This window comes from Notamacropus eugenii, chromosome 2, assembly GCF_028372415.1.
Source record: "Notamacropus eugenii isolate mMacEug1 chromosome 2, mMacEug1.pri_v2, whole genome shotgun sequence".
In the NCBI taxonomy this organism is placed as follows: Eukaryota; Metazoa; Chordata; class Mammalia; order Diprotodontia; family Macropodidae; genus Notamacropus; species Notamacropus eugenii.
The window spans coordinates 233,423,472-233,440,892 of NC_092873.1; the positions used below are offsets into that span (position 1 = coordinate 233,423,472).

Consider the following 17,421-nt stretch of genomic DNA (forward strand, 5'->3'; position numbering starts at 1 on the left):
CATTTTGAAAAATCAAATAACTTAGTTACAAAAGTAAACAAGAACAAAGCTTAATCTATGTTAGCAAGCAAAACATCACAGGGAAATACCTCCCATGGACCCTAACACCATGTTCTCTCCCTCATTTTATTTCTTCATTTATTTTTGCAAAAAATTCTACCAGGAGCTAAAATGGTGGGGAAACTGGTTCATGAAACAAAGTGCAAGCATAGGTAATGGCTACCCTGTGGAAACATTTGCCAATATATATGAAAATGTTAATTGGCCCATCTGAAAGCAATAGTAGACATACAGTGATTTCTCTTTCTGAGCCCTTTCCTGGTGAAACCAACATTTATTCACCCTGAAGTTATCAACTGAGTCTTTTAAAACATTTTTCTTACAATCGAACAGTTTTGTTTGGTATCTGGCATGATTACAATTCTCAAATACCCAAATTCTACACTCTATACAAATGTCAATTGTTCCCATACCTAAAACGTTCTAATTATGATCATGAATCTGTTAAGGTTTGTAACATAGCAAGAATAGGAATGTTATTTAGGTCATTACACAGAGAAAGGCATATTTAGCTTTAATTGCCGTGTAATATGAAAGAGAAATGAATAAAAATGCTAGTCCTTTGCATATTCAAAGAGCCCTAGATATAGACACACAATGGCAAAAAGCTTTAATGGACTAGGATTATAAAGTTTTATTGAGGTAGTTAACTAGCACATTATTAACCTATCCTATGACAACATCCCATCACCAACGCCAAAAGATGTGGAAATGATCTTCCTCAATAAAAGGTTTCTAACATATGCAAAATGTCACCAGGTAGCCCAGAGGAGATAAGACTATAATAGCCACTATTAAATGACTACAATATACAGAATTAGTTAAGAACCAATTGGAATTGAGGGCATCTGTACCATCACAATCATCAAGGAAAACATGTCTAAATTACTGAACTCTGGACAACTGGACTACTGTGAAGAAGTAAGGCACAAGGGGAAGAAAACAATCCTATCTCTGGAATCCCAAGATGTGGGCTGTAATCAAGTAACTGACATTCCTATGTGTGTGACCTTAAACAAGTTACGTTAACTTCATAAGACTCATTTTCCTCAACAATCAAATGGGGGGGTTAAGGAGGGGCTGAGCCTGCAGGACACCTGGATCAGATGGTCTGGAAGATTCCCTCCTAGGTCTACATCTGTGAATCTGGAATCCAGTGTCCATAATTGTGCAAACAAGTTTGCAAATAAAAATATGAAGCTGGGAAACCTACAAATAATTAATAAAGCATTAACAGTCTACTAAAATTCAAATTAAATGGCAAGGAAAAATCGTTAATTGGTGGGATGCATGAAAAAAAGAATACCTAAGACCGTTTTCTGTGATCAATTTTAAAAAGTTTTCCTAGATGAAAGAAGAATTCAGGAATCTTAATTTTAGAAGGGTTTTCTGAAGCAATCTTGTCCAATGTATACCTGAATAATCTCAAATATGTCAAGGCAACCTCTGTCTGAACGATCCCGTTAATAAAATCAAATTTTAGTTTTGGATAGTTCAGTTCTGAGAAAGTATTTCCTTAATGTGTCTCCCTATAACTTCTGCCCACTGGTTCTACTTCTATGTAAAGATACAAAAGCAGAAAAAGAAAATGCATTTCATTTGTTAACTCTGAATTTTCGAATCCAAACATGTACTCCCTAAATTTCTCCTTACTATAGGCTAAACATCATGTGCTTCAACCAATTTCTCATAGGGCACTGCTTTCCTCTTTATTCAGTATCCTCTAGAAATGCTACACAGCTGGAGTGAACAGCCAGAAATGAACATAATGTAAAGAATGTGGCCTGACCAAGGTAAAAGGAGCAAAGCTTCCCTTCATATGCAATGCTCTGCTTCCAAAAATGTGGTCAAAAATCACCTAAGATTTTTTTTTTTTGCCTGTCTAACCATAATGCTAACTAGAAAGAAGCTCAAAGTCCACTAAAATCCCTATTTTCTGGATTCACATGTACCAGTACTCCCTATCCTGTATACTGAGTTGCTTAATTCATCCTATTAAATTCAACTCCTTATAAAATTTGTAAAATCTGTGAACTGCAAAATCTTTCAATTACTTCGTAAACAAGAAGAAAGTACAAATGAGATTACAGACTGGAGACAAAGATGGCACATTGGAGGTCATTTAGTACAACCCTCAACACATAGGATGACAATGAGACTCAGAGAGTTGATGTCAGTCGTTCAATGATCTCAACGATCACACAGCTGGTAAGTGGCAAAGTCTCTAACGAAGGTGATGATATGATGATTCTATAAGTTTCTTCTATTTTTAAGTAAAAAATTATATTTTTATTGAAAAATTGTATTATTAGTTGGAGGGTGGGGAGAGTGGATTTGTCTGTTTAATTGTTTGGCATAAACTTCTGGTTTCCTTGGTGTAAAGTATTCTCAGTAAAGAAATTCTAACCACAAAGATGACTGTTTTGCAAGATTAGAAAGTGATCTGAAACATTGAGGTGTTCTGTAATTGAAATATTCCATAAGGCTATAACTTGTTTCACAATTGGTATTATGCAGACATGAAGCCCAAGCCTTGTTGCAACCACATTCAAGACAAGGCCTCTATTCCCCACGCAACGGTCTGAAAAGATGATTATACCAAGCAATATAAAATACGAACACTTCCCTCGAAAAAAGATTCTGAGAAAAACCCTTTTTCCCTCTCCCTGAGAGGAGCCAATCTCAAATTTCTGCAGTACTGTGAAACTACTGACCAGGAACTCAAGGTAGCACTTTTAGAGGAAGCAACTGACAATATCTTTGTGTTCTTGCTGTCATGGGAAAGGATTTGGGTTTTCTTCCTTTTCCATCGGAAAGAAAAGAAAATTGCAAACTGCAGTTCCTTCTAATTTAAGTCTCAACAAGCCATGGAGAGGTAAATTTGGGCAAAGACCTTTTGCCTAATGATTTCAGTAAATTAGTAAACCTGAATTATGTGCCTACTATGTGCCAGATGCTACATTAAGTGTTTTGGATACAAAAAAGACAAAACACAGTCCTAGAAATCAAGAAATCCTACTGTAACACATGGGAGAAAACATGCAAACAACTCTGTACAAAAAAAAAGACAGGCAAGTTAGTTAAATTGAAGATAATCAAGAGAGTGGAGTCATTAGAATGAAGAGGAATCAGGAAAGGAACCCTGGGGAGGAGAGGGTTTTACCGGGGACCTAACAGAAAGCAGAAGTCAGGAGGCTGAAAGGAAAAAGGAGCAAATTTCAAGCATGGGGAAGAGCCTGTGAAAAGCTCCTAGTTGAACACCAATTTCTTGTTCAAGAGCATCAAAGAGGTCAATGTCACAGGATCACAGGTACATGGTGGAAGGGGAATATAAAACATAAGAAGACTGGAAAAGTGAGAGATTATGAAAGGTTTGAATGACTAACAGAGGTTTTTATATTTGACCTCAGAAGTAATAAAGAGCCATTGAATTTGATGAGAAGGGAGGTGGTGACCTGATCAGACCTGTCATTAAGGAAGACTGATTCTATCAAATGAGTGCATGATAGACTGGAGGAGAGGAATATTTGTGGCTGGGAGAACAACTGGAAGGGTATTGCAATGAGGTAAGGGTTTGCAACAGAGCAAGGGAAATGTTAGGAGAGAAGGGGGCATTTACCATAGATATCACATAGGTCAAATCAATAGGCCTTGGCAAGAGACAAATTATGACGGGAGGAGGGAAGGAGAAAGTGAGGGGTTAAGGAGAGATCCTACACTTCAAGCATCAGGGAATGAGTAGATGGTGGTGAGAAAGGTGGGGGAGAAGATAAGGAGTTGAGTTTTACACATGTTGATTATAAGATCTCTATGAAACATTTAGTTCCAGATATTCAATAAGCAGCTGAAGATGAGAGTGGAGAAAAATACGTATAGATATGATCACTGAATATACGGGAGCTGATGAGATCATCAAGTGAAGCAATGCAGAAAGATAATAGAAGGAGGTCCAGGGCAGAGACCTGTGGGACACCTACCCCAGCTAAGGATATCAGCTAAATGAAGATCTCACAAATGGGACTGAATGAGAGTGATAAAACAGGGAGGAAAACTAGACAACAACAGCATACAGAGAAGTGGGTATCAAGGACAAGACAGTGAGAGGATCAAAGCCCCAGCGAGGGGATCAAAAAGGACACAGACTGAGGAAAGGAAATCCAATTTGGCGATAAGAAATAGGAACTCTGGAGGGAGCTAAATGACAAGGTCAGGATTCAGACTGCAAAGAGTTAAGAAGAGAGAGAGAAGAAAGTGGGGGCAGCTAACATGGACAATATATCAAGAAGGATAGACATAAAAGGGAAGAAAGAAATGGGACAACAGCTAAAAGGGATAGATGGATAAAGTAAGGATCTTCAGAGGATGAGGGAAATACATGAATGTTGGTAAGCAGCCAGTACAAGCAAAGGGAGGGCCTTGAAGGAAAAGCAGAGAGTAAAGATGAGAAGGGAGTCAGTGTTGGAGAAGATGGGACACAATGGAATTACTTACGCATTCAGGACAATTTGCCTTGAGAAAGGAACAATCACCTCTTCTTGTTCAATAGAAGGAAGGTAGAAACAGTAGTAGAAGGCTTTGGGGATAAATAAGTTGAAAAGGAAAGCAGAAGAGGAAGCTTTAAGGTAAGAGATATATAGTACACATTTGTAAGTTATCAGTAAGAGCACAGAGGGGCCAAGAAGCTTGAGTCTACACTTCAAGCTTCAAACTGTGGGAAGGTAACTTAAGGGGGAGACAGAATGGAGCTCAAATTTAACATATAAAGGAGTCATCCTGTTCAACTATAGGGCAAAGTATTTTAACCTTTTTTGTATGCTAAAAAGTAAACTATGATATTACCATATTAAAGTTTTTTTTCCCTCAATAATTAGATTTGCCCAGAAAGACGCACAAAGCTCATGTTAAAAATTAAAATTATGTTAAAATGTAATGTTAACATTATGAAAATCAGAATGTCTCTTTTATGGTATTCTTCTTTTCCCCCCTATTTATCTATATAAGATGTATCTTTACTGAGAATAGGAATTAACAAATACACATAGATGATGTCCTTTCATGGAGAATTTTAAAGGCAAGCCAGGAATCTATTTTTCAATGTATCAAAAAGAAGTGAAGATTTCAAAGGAGTGGAAACAATTACCAATAGTACTATTGACAAGAGAGGAAATGACCCAGAAAAATGAGAACAAGTACCAATTCACAGACTGATTTTATCTTCTATAAAAAATTTTTGGACATATCAAGGAAATACTTCATAAAAAGAGGGACAGGCAAGGATCACGTAGATCAGAGGTGCTGCAGGCAACCAACAATACCGCAGAATGCAAACCAAACCAGATTAAAACATAACTTGGAACTATTTTTTCAAATTAATAAAAATCAAACAAGAAACATTACTATAACTTGGAAGGTCAAAATGTGGTCCATAAGTGCCCTTATGTCCACTTTAGTGGTCCCCATTTCTATTTGGGTTTGCCATCAATAATGTAGGCAATTTCTATGACAGCTGAAATCTTCTGTAAGAACTGACTGAAAAATAGAGAAAATACAAGATCCTGACATGCTTTTTTAAAAAAAATTCTAAAACAGCAATTGCCTTGACCATGGAAGAATCTTGACTCCCATGGAAATGTAAAGATGATTCAAAAATCCATGGACAGATTCAACTATAAAGATAATTTGGTTGAAGAATACTTTGAGTATCATATATCAAAAACAAGACATAAAACAGAGACATGCATCAGTGTGAAGCTATTTTCCAACTGTCATGGAAGGGGTACAATGCAAAATCTGAAAAGTTTAAAAAAAACAAAACAAAACCGTTAGGTTCGACCAATACTCTTGCATATTGATGACATGATACAGATAGCACATGGTCCCTGGGATACTACAGAAACCTCCCAAATGGGATCCATTAGCAATCAGAAGAAATCAACATTATCAGTTGACAAAGGGTGAAAAGTACAAGAGGAAGAAAAAGGAAGCCAATTTCCTGGATTTTAACATGCAACTGTATGGGCAAACATCTTGCATAAATTCTTCAGACAGAAATTGTTATTTTGCATGACTTTATGCAATTGTGAGAATTTTTATTTTTTTCTCTTGTTTTTCAATTTGCTGGAGAAAAAATCAATGCTTGTTAATTGAAAAAAAAAAGGTAATGAGCTTCAAAAACTCAAGAGGCCTGAGACTTTTCAAGCCTTCTCAAAGTCCTTATCAGTGGTATCTGACATTCTAAAGAGATTTACTATAGACTGAACTTAGGTATAAACAGATGGTTTTGAACTAGCACACAGCTCATACAAAATAATGTGACTATGTTCACAGGAAATTCTAACAAGATCCCTAAATAAGATTTTTGGGGAAATAAGATGCTATTTTTGTTCTTGCTCAGTCCTTTCAATCATGTCTGACTCTTTGTGTCACCAGTTGAGTTTTCTTGAAAAAGGTACTAGAGTGGTTTGCCTTTTTCTTCTCCAGCATACTTTATAGATGGGGAAAATGAGGCAAACGGGGTTAAGTCACTTGCTCAGGGTCACAAACTCCTAAGTGTCTGAGACTATGTCTGAACTCAGGTCTTCTATCCACTATGACTCAAAATCTTTAGGAATAATCCTCCCAGTTCAGACTTTACTTCACCTTCTCATAGGCTGTAATCTCACCCAATTTTTTTCATAGATAGGAAAACAGAAACCCAGAGATATAATTGATTTACCCATGGTTACACAGGGAAGCTTTAAGAAGCAGGGTTAAAATCTAGGTCTTCTTACTCTAGAATCTTCCTCTCCTCCTACATAGATATGGATTATTAGTTTTGAAATAGGAAGTGCTTAAGTAATGATTTGTACAATTAAGGCTGACTATAATAATAATATACAATCATCCCATTAGATGATCTAAATCACTAAAAGGGGAAAGATTATAAAAGTCGATACGAGAAACAGGTGATCCCCAAATCTGTGTAGCTAATCCTAGCCTTTCTCCAAAGCTACCATCAATCAACAAGCATTCATTAAGTGCCTCCTAGGTGCTAGGCATGACATTAAATTCTGGGGACACAAAAAGAGGCAAAATATAGTCCCTGCCCTCAAGGAGTTTATAAACTAAAGGTGGAAGACAACATGCAAACAACTATACGCAAAGTAAGATATATACAGGATAAGTAGAAAATAATTAACAGAGAGAAGGCATTGGAATTACAAGGGCTTTTTTAGGGAAGACTTCCCATAGAAGTGGGGACTCAGGGAGGTCAGTAATCAGAGCGGAAGAAGAAGAAAGTTTGAGGGATGGGAGACAGCCACAGAATGCTAGAGCTGAGAACTGGATTGTCTTGTTTGTGCAACAGCCAGACGGCCAGTGGCACAGTATCAAAGAGTATGTGTCAGGGAGTAAGGTAACCTAAGACTGGAAAGGTAGACATGTGGGTTAGGACATGAAAGACTTTGAATGCCAAACAAAGCATTTTGTATAGGAAGTCGTCAGAATTCATTGAGCAGGGAGATGGATGTAATCAGATCTGAGCTTTAGGAAAATCACTTTAAGTGGCTTAATGGAGGATGGAAAGGACTTGGGGGAGACCTGCACCAAGCCAAAACCTACCAGCAGGCTATTGCAATAATCTAGCATACACCTTTCTTGTAGTTCCTGGAATATGATACTCCATCTCTCACATCCATATCTCTGCAGTGGCTCCCCTTCATGACTGAAATGCTCTGCCACTGTTCCTTCACAGCTGAGTTTCCCTGGCTTCCTTCAAGAATTAAATCAAATCCTACATTCTACAGGAAGCCTTTCACAATCCCCTTAGCAGCTAATATCTTACCCTCTTAGAACTGTCACTGCTGCTGAGTCATTTCCGTCATGTCCAACTCTCCATGACCACCCCCGTTAGGGTTTTTCTTGCCAAAGATATTGGAGCAGTTCATCATTTCCTTCTCCAGTTCATTTTACAGACAAGGAAACTGAGGAAAATTGGGGTATGCGACTTGCCCAGTGTCCCACATCTAGTAAGGGTCTGAGATTGGATTTGAAATCAGGTCCTCCTAATTCCAGGCCCACCACTCTATCCACTGTGCCATCTAGCTGCCTACTCTCTTAGATTACCTTCCATTCATTCTGTATTTATCTTATATTCCTTTCCATGCTGCTAACCCCATTAGACTAGGAGCTACTTAAGGGCAAGGACAGCTTTTTTGCCATTTTTTGCTTGTCCAGCCCTTAGCACAGTGGCTGGAACACAGTAAGCACATTAAAAATGCTTCAATGAATGACTGACAAAAAACTAATTATTACTCAGAAAAAAAGACTTTTGTAATCTCATGATGTCTTATGTATAGAAGTGTTGTTTCCAAAGTTGTATTTCTTTCTCCTGTCATGTGTTGATTAGCAAGTATCTGAAATTGTTTGACATATAAATTATTTTGCCTCTTGCTTTCCTTTTCCTGCCATCTGCTGCACATCACTGTACTCTCTCACAATGTAATCATTCCCATTAGAATATGTGATAGTAAAGAAAAATCAAAGCAGCTATCTTTCACACCAGCTTCAGTTTGGTACAGAGAAAGTTAAAAGCATTGGCTTCAAAAAAGTTTTCCAATTACAAAAGAAGTTTGCTGTTCATGGTATGTCATCCTTTTTTTTGGGGGGGGCCAAAGATCAGATTAAAAAAAACACATTAAGAAATATAGCGTTAGGCTGTGATTTTTTTACATTTTTACTCCATTCACAGATAGGGTGTGTGTGTGTGTGTGTGTGTGTGTGTGTGTAACATCTAATATTCACATAGCTCTTCAAGGTTTGCAAAATGACTTACCAATAGTAATGTATCTCCACAACAAGCCTAGAAGGTTGAGACCATTATTATCCTCACTTTACAAGTGAAGAAACTGAGGTAGACAAAGGTTAAGAGACTTGCCTAGCATTACATACCTACCAAATGTTTGAGAGTAGATTTGAACTCAGGTCTTCCTGACTCAAGGTCCACCATGCTATCCACAGTACCATCTATAAAAACCTCTAGGCATATTATTACTATGAAGTTACTATGAAATGAGATGAGCACCAAGCTGTAATACAGACATCAATGATAGGCAGCCATAGTATAGTGGATATAGATGAATTTAAAGTCAGAAAGACCCAGGTCCAAGATTCTCTCCTACGTATCAGCAATGTATCCACAGAAAAGTCACTTCAACTCATAGTACCCCAGAAACTTCTCTAAGATTATAAATTATAAAACAGATGCAAAACTCTACTGGAACAGAGAATCTCCATACAAAGGAGTTTCTTACACAGTCAATCCCATTTCCTTCAAAAACATACACAGAAATTTTTAAAACTTAGAAAATAAAATTTAGAAAAAACTATCACTCATCCATTAATTTGATATGAAATATTAATTTGTATTATCCTTAATTTGTTACTATATTGGTTTTATGATGATCTTTCCAAAACTATTGGTCATAAAAATTGAATACATACACAAACACAATGATAATAGCAGTTGTAGATACTCAGATTTTCTATAAGGCAGATTTAGGAATAAGGCAAGAAATTTAATCATTTGACTAATGTGGGAAGGGGTATGTGTTTTTACTCCTTTTCAAGACTGCTGAGCCTCATATTTTTTTTTAAAATCCTTAATAGTAAATATAAGCTAAAACAAACTTACCTTTTATGATCATAGTAGGTTGTTTTCAGACTGTTCCACTTTTCATTCAAGTGGTTCAGTCTTTTCTCAATCAGAATGGCTCCTAGATGGGAAACATCCAGTATAATTCTGGGCTCCTTCCTACGAAGAGCTGTAATCTGCTCCTCGACTTTGTCCAGGAGAGAATTGATTTGCTATAAAAAAAAAATGTCAACAGAGACTTGGGTTTGGATACTACCTCTAACAATGATTATGTTAGCTGTATGTCCTTGGGCGAGTCATTTCACCTCTCAAACCTCAGTCTCCTCAACGATGAGACTGGAATCATAGCTGCAGTAGCTACTTCACAGGACTGCTGGAATATCAAAATGCTGTGCATAAAGTGCACAGCAGGTTTGAAAGTACGGTAGCAGCGCTGGCTATTATAGAATATTACAATAGCTCTCCCTTTACACGTAGACATCATATAGACTTTTTATCATGGAGACTTATTAAACTTTAAGTTACAAGGCTGGTATTAATTTGCACTGTGGAGTCAGTTTCCTCACTCAGAGTTATAAAGTCATAATTCTTCCCTTCCCTCCTCCCACTCCCATAAAAATAGTACAGATACTAAAAGAAATAGTAGCAGCTGTGGTCATTAGCCTTAGGGCCCCCATTGAAAGTCATTCTGAAAGAAGGTCATAATACATACAAAGCATAAAAAGAATGGACAAAAAGGGGGAGGGGGGCATGAGGAAGGAACCAAATGAGTTACTCAGGCATATAGAATTATGCTTTTATATATTCAGCCATATGAAATCATCAATGTTGGTCTTTAAAGCATAGATGACATTACCATTCATGGGAGTAGGAGAGAAGCGTAGCACATACCAATTTAAAACTGAATAAAATAAAAAACATAACAAAATCACAAGGAAAGGAAATAGAGTAAATGGTCAATTCTTGGGAAATAATCAAAGGAATTAAGATATATGTTCATATACGCTAGATATATGCTATATGTACACACATATAAAATTGACTGAGGCAAAAGTTAATATGCTATCTTGCTTCATCAGTGGCATGGTTCATATATGCAATCTCTACTCAGCAACTTAATACAATGAATTTAGAAAATTAGATTAAGGAATTTTTGTAATAGAAAGAAGACTTATAATTGGTGTAAATAGTAATGTAATCATCTCTAGTATGCCACATTTCAGGAAAGACTAGATTGGAAAATGGGAGGCATGGATTCCAGATGTGGCTCTGCCTCTGCCTAGTTAAATACACTCTCAAGTTTCCTTCCAAGCCTGGAACTCCATGACTAAAACACCCTGTGATGATCTTGCTTTGAAATTATAGTTCTCCATATGATGTGCTACTGAATGCTAACGGTATAAAATCTAATACGTTTCACTCTAGTTTCTACTTTTATCATAAATACATTCCCCAGTTATTTCTTCACCATGCAGTTTGTACTATGACCACTATTATCGGTAATCCCTCCAAAAGAAACTTGGATTACATCCCCTGAAAAGCCAGCTCTGATGGGCAAAGGTTTGGCTTGAATCTCCCCAGTGCAAGGACGCCATACCATTTTGAAGACATCTCAGTTTCGAGACATGTCCCTCACCCAACATACATATAATTTTTTCTCTTACCCTTTCTATGTTGTCTTCTCTTATTAATTATTCTTTAAGCTGCTTGAGGGCATCAACTGCCCCATTTATTTTTATGTCTCCCCAGCCCTTAATGCAGTGCCCAATACATAACAAGTGTTTAATAAATAAATACCTTGCTGTCATTATAGCTCTGAATACTCCAGAGTAGCTATCTGACCTTCATCTCTCATAGCTTCCATTTCCTCAACTATAAAATGGGGATAGGATACCTCACAATGCTATTGCAGTGACCCAATTAGATGATACATGTAAAATGTTTTACAGATCTTAAGGTGTCCTAAATGCATTTATCAGAGAAATAGTTTTGATGGACTCTAGCCTCTGCTCCCAGCATCAATATCCCAACTTCTTCATATGCCTCACTACCTCACTAGAACAGCAGGTGTGTCCCTTACCTCAACTACATACCACATCCACCTAATATTATATAGGACCACAATAGGCAGCCATCAAGAAAGTAGCACCAAGAGGATGCTGAGCAGAATCTTTTACCACTAAATCATAACCTAAGTGGATACATGCACAGTAACAGCAAAGAACTGGCCTCAGGTGAACTTAGGATGTAGAGAGGGTTATTATAATATCATTAGTGTACATTAATATCCCCTTTACCCCTTTTCTGTATGCATTCTGGATAAACATATTTCCACCAAGGCTAGGAACCCTACCGATATCAATTCAGCCCTCTGATAATTTACTCTTCGTATATTCTGTAAAGATGAGTTGCACCTTTTGCTCCATAAAAATCTCTATCTTGCTTTGTTAACCTGCTGGTTCCTCTATGGAGCCTAGCCTGTTTGTTGAGAGCATAATCGTCAATAAGCCTTTGCTTGGGCTGGAGATGGTCTGAGTCTGTGAAGTCTTTCAAAACAAACTTACAACATGCCTTGTAACACCACAATGTTTTTGACACCCAGCATGGAGAGGAGAGTCTGATTCTGATACTTTTCAATCAAAGGTAAGTCTTTTCCTTTCCTCTCTCTTGGCTGGGGTCCCTCAAATACCTAGGAAGTCTTGACAAGACACTTGGGGCCCCAGTGTGCATGGGCAATTTCCCTGTAGACACAGGAAGCTCTTTGAGGAACTTTACAGTCAGCTCTGAGCTGGCTTTTATCCCTCTCTGAGGGACACCACATGATCAAGTGAATGGTGGCTACAAAAAGGATTTCTTTGCATTCAGTGCCTTCCCCCTACCCAACCCAAACCCATAGGACTCCCCACTAGGCAAGTATCCTGCAAAGTTGGAACAAATTTGGCTTACAGGACATGAAAACAATTCACATGAGTGTAAAGAGGGTAACACAATGCGTGGGAGAGGGAGACACTATAAGTACTAACTAGGATTATTAGCTTCTTCATTGGATGGCACCGCTATACAATGCCAATGGTGATGAGATGCCCAATTTTCCGTGTTAGGTATTTTGGAATTGTATTCAGTAAGCCTGAAGTCACCTAATCAGTAATGGGTTTGTTTCAAGTTTCAAATACATAATATTGTTTCAAATTGGTAAACTATTGTATTAGTTCCAGAAAGTATTGGATTTTCCTCAGTCTAGAGGAAGAATTACCATAGGGTGAACAGGCAGACCCTTCTCTGTGGTTCTTGTCAATTCCTCTTATTCTGTAAATTTTCCTGTGTGGACAAGTTCATCAGCCCAGGAAAAGAGCTTGTTTGGGTTACAGAGTTCCTAAACAATGAGCTTGGTTTGCTGAGAATGTGCAAATTTATGTATTATATACAAATATATTTATCTGTATATTACATGCATGTATACTATTATATAGAAATGATTTCTAATGATTGGTCTTTACACCAGGATAAATGTAAATTCAAGAAGGAAAGAAAAACAGGTGAAAGATGTTCAGGGAAACTTCTTATGCATGAAAGTTATGGTAACATTTTTATTGCTCCATTAAGAGTAAAAATAATTCCATCTAGCCCTAAGCTGAGTTTGATGAAGCTTGCCATTTAAGATAAAAGCTCTTGGGCCTATAACTGATTTTTTTTTTTTTTTAGTTTGAATTTAGGTATAGTTGTATGCATTAAATCAGTACTCCACCATCTGAGCAAAATGCCACAGGCTACTCAGAGGCGATGTGATATACTCAACTGCAAACGACAACAGGGGGAGGTTTGCTTCTGGGACGACCTTGGCACAGCCTAGCCTGGGATCCTCCTGGCTCAGTTTCCCCACTGTGTTCCTTTGAAAAGGAATGTTTCCCAACGTGATGATTTCCGAGTCTGGCTATACAGTGGAATTGTTACTGCACGGTTGATAAACTGTGACTCCTACCAAAAGTCAAACAGAGCTAAGGATATTTTATCTTGTGATATGTGCTATGATCAGGTCCCTACTTCTTCCTTTTATAGCAAATTTCTATAAACTAAGCGAGTAGTCAGTAAAGTATATGAGCAAATGTAAGTATGTGAGATCTTGCTATTTTGATCTAAATTTACAGTCATTCCGTGGCCTAAGCAAGAATTGTGAGCTTAAAGTCAGGAACCTCTTTTGTTTCTGTTTCAGGAATGAGATTTCAGTAGAGTTCAAAGACAACATAAGGTTGTAAAATGTTTCAAAATGATGTGAGAATAACTGGGTACTGGTCCAGTTGATTGAGGAACCTAGCTGTCATTCTATTAATTACTAAAACTAAATCAGAAACATCTTTAGTTTGGTTTGGAAAAGAGAATTTCAGTGTCACCCATTTTCTTAAAGTGAGGTAACCTATGGAATATTTTGCAATATTTTGTTTTACATTAATGGAAAACTCAACTTTATTATGAACATGTTTCCTTGTGAAAAAGTTACTGATATGTACTATTTTGTAATCCTCCAAAGTTTTTTTTTTTAATTATAATTGAAGTAAAAGTTAGCCTCTTATGAGTATATTCATTTCTTTTCTTTTCTTTTTTTTTTTTAGGGAGTCAAATCACTCTTTAATGTAGTTGGAAAAACTTCACAGCATGAAGAATTAACTTGGAACTCTTATAGTAAGTCCAAGGTGAGTCAGAGTTAAACAAAAATGTAACATGTAACACTAGAAAACAGAATACCATCTTTATCAGCTGTGAAGGGTAGATGCAAAATACAGCCTTAAAAGTTGCCAAACATGGTCTATCACTTTCTTATATCTTATAAGATTCTACAACATATCACAGAAATAACTGTTCATTAATCCACTGAATATCAACATTAATGAAGTAAAAAAAAAAAATGGAGACATATGCTTGGTAGGAAACAACTTTTGTTACAGACACGAATGTCTGTCACTTGTATTTGCTGTGACAGTTATCTACCACTATATAACATGCTCCTCTACATAAGAGATTTAGAACAGTTGAGAAACTAAAATGTACACAAAACAAGCTTTACAGCATCTGTCCTCTAATCTTTTTATAGTTGAATTGGTTCTTACCACAAAGTAACAGTTAAGTTCTGATTTTGAGAAGGAAAACCTTGAAATAAATGTGGGAATTAGAGGATGAACTATTTGGTCTATTAATCCCAAAACTCTTCTACAACCAGTCTTCTCTCACCTATCGCCTTCTACTTATTAGTGTGTAAGTTTCTAGCAAAATAAACAGTGTTACAGAGAGAGAAATGGGATGAAGTCAAAATAGGGAACAGAAAAACGGTGAAATGAAAATAGTCAAATTTCCACATTAACAATGTATATTGTCCTCAACCCAAAGGATGGAATGTGAGCCATTTACCAATGTGAGGACAACAGTGAATTTGCAGGCAGGGACCTCTTATTTCTCCAGGAGTGATTCTAGCTGTTCCTGCAAGGAACTGAGCTGTTGTTTCTCTCTTTCTTCCTGCTGTTTGAGCTCAACCAGCACAGCCTGTAGATGGGTCTTGAGTGCCAGATTTTCTACTTTGATGATAAGATCTTCCTGTCTTTTTGCTCTTCCTTGAGTTTCTTGGAGTTTACCTTTCATCATATCAGTCTGCTTCTGAATTCCCATGACCATCTGATTTGTTTCCTCATTTTCTTGGCGCTGTTCATCAGATTCATCAAGCTTGTCTTGTAGTTGCCTCTCTAGGTCTTCCTCAGTGTCAATGATGTTTATATCTTCATCATCATGAGGATGTCTTTCATCTTCCTCTTCACTACTGCTGCTAATATCATTAAATATCTCCCGAAGCTCATCATGTTCTGAGGAGCCATGGCCTGCTTATGACTCATTCCTGGAGATGAAATTTCTAGGCCTGCTAGGGAAACTGGGTTGTCCACTTCCTTTGTTTCATCTTCTGCAATCACCTCTCATCGGGTACTGACAGCTTCTGCATCTGTACTGAGAAGCCTCTTTACTTCTTTTTCCTCATCTGGTGATTCAATATACTTCTTCTTGGCTGTCTTACGGAACCTCCTCTTTCTGACATTCTTCAGAGGCAGAGTGATACCATGGTTCCAGATGAATTTCCTCTCCCGGTCCTTATCTTTTTTCTTGCTTGCTTTTGGATCAGTGGTGGCAACTGGTTCTTCTGGAGGCGGGTAAAGATCCCCATCCACACTGCACACAAGCATCTGGCAGATATCTGCTGTCTTATAAAAGGTTTTTTTTATCTATAGTTTTCAAGGATTCAGTAATGCAGGGCAGGTCAACTACCTTAGCAGCTAATGGGGCATCGTCCACATGGACAATTCCATGATGTCCATCTGCATGTAGTTCAATGGTCAATTTATCTTTCAGGTTGACACTTCCAGACTGTATTGCCCTTCTCACAGTGGAAGCATAATCTGGAGGCAGACGTAATATGAATTGGCTTTCCAACTCATGGGGAGCATCTTCTTTGTTCTTGCTCATTTTCTGTTTTGTAACAGTCATTTCCTTTCGTCTTACTCCACAATGACTATCACTCAAAATCCTATGCTCTGGGTTTAGGTCCCAAAACACTCCTCTGGCATTTTCTTGGGAGACAATGGAGGCTGTTTTGTGGTAGACCCAGGCAAGTCACAACCTGGCTAGGCCTCCCTTAAGTGTCTTCACCTCAAACGAGCAGGAATCACGAAGAACGCAAACACCGCGCTCCCTCCCCTGCACCTGAAGCATATCCATTTCTACAATTCCTTAACTCAGGGGTGGAAAGCTTCTACCTGCAAGTGTTGTAACTTGCATTTTTATGTAAAGGGTTGGATAATCAGTAGCATCTGATCCTCTTAAAGAAAACTGGAATCAAAGTGCACATTTTTGAGAAACTAATAAAATCAGATAATCCTGTATATCAAATGCAAATGATTCTAATGGGGGTCTTGGTTTCTCCTTATAATTGGGCCCTACATACTGAAGAGCCAGATTTGTGTTTTCCAGACAACAGGCCATTGCTCACCTACACTTAGGTGAACAGTAGATTCCAGCCCATACCCACCCATGATCCCCAAAATGTGGCCTATGCTCGGTTCTGGGAGAGCTCTGGGAGAGCTTTGAGGCAGGGACAGCTTCTATTCCTCTTTGCATCCAGAAGAAGCTACAGAAAACTGAGACTTTCATCCCTTTTCCCAAATGAATTTGGGATCCAGCTCTTTGAGGAGAGAATGATGGAATGTAGCCACTGTACCCACCCCCAATCTCCCAGCTTCCCCATGTGCTTAATTCTCTCACTAGCGCAGCAAGTGTGTCCATTACCTCAGCCACTTAACACATCCATCTAGTCTCAGACAGGCTCCCAATAGTCAGTCATTAAGAAAGCACCACCAAGAAGGTGCTGAGCAGTGGAGGGCTGCGCAGGAATAGCAAAGAGCTGTTCTTAGATGAACTTACGATGTAGAGAGGCTTGTTATAATATCAATATTATCCATTAATACTGTCCAGTGTCCTTTTCTGTATACATTCTGGGTAACCGCATGACTAGTTCCACCAAGGCTAGGAACCCTGTCCATATCAATAACCTCATTCAATATTTTAATATTCATATATTCTGTAATGACAATTGCATCTTTTGCTCTATAAAAAGCCCTGTCTTGCTTTGCGAAGCTGCTGGTTCCTCTAAGGAGCCTAGTCTACTTGTTGAGAGTATAATCCTTAATAAATGCTTTGGC

At 37.9% G+C, this 17,421-nt stretch overlaps 1 protein-coding gene and 1 pseudogene across 3 annotated transcripts in view; both read right to left on the minus strand.

Moving 5' to 3' along the window:
* LOC140526910 (utrophin-like) overlaps positions 1 to 17,421 on the minus strand; it is a 69,978-nt gene that overhangs the window by 51,560 nt on the left and 997 nt on the right. For all 3 annotated transcript variants that reach the window (XM_072643548.1, XM_072643549.1, XM_072643550.1), the window contains exon 2: positions 9,731 to 9,903. In XM_072643548.1, coding sequence (XP_072499649.1) covers positions 9,731 to 9,903 — 173 coding nt within the window. The remainder of the gene's footprint in view (positions 1 to 9,730; positions 9,904 to 17,421) is intronic.
* Positions 14,421 to 17,193, minus strand: LOC140526913 (transcription initiation factor TFIID subunit 7-like; annotated as a pseudogene).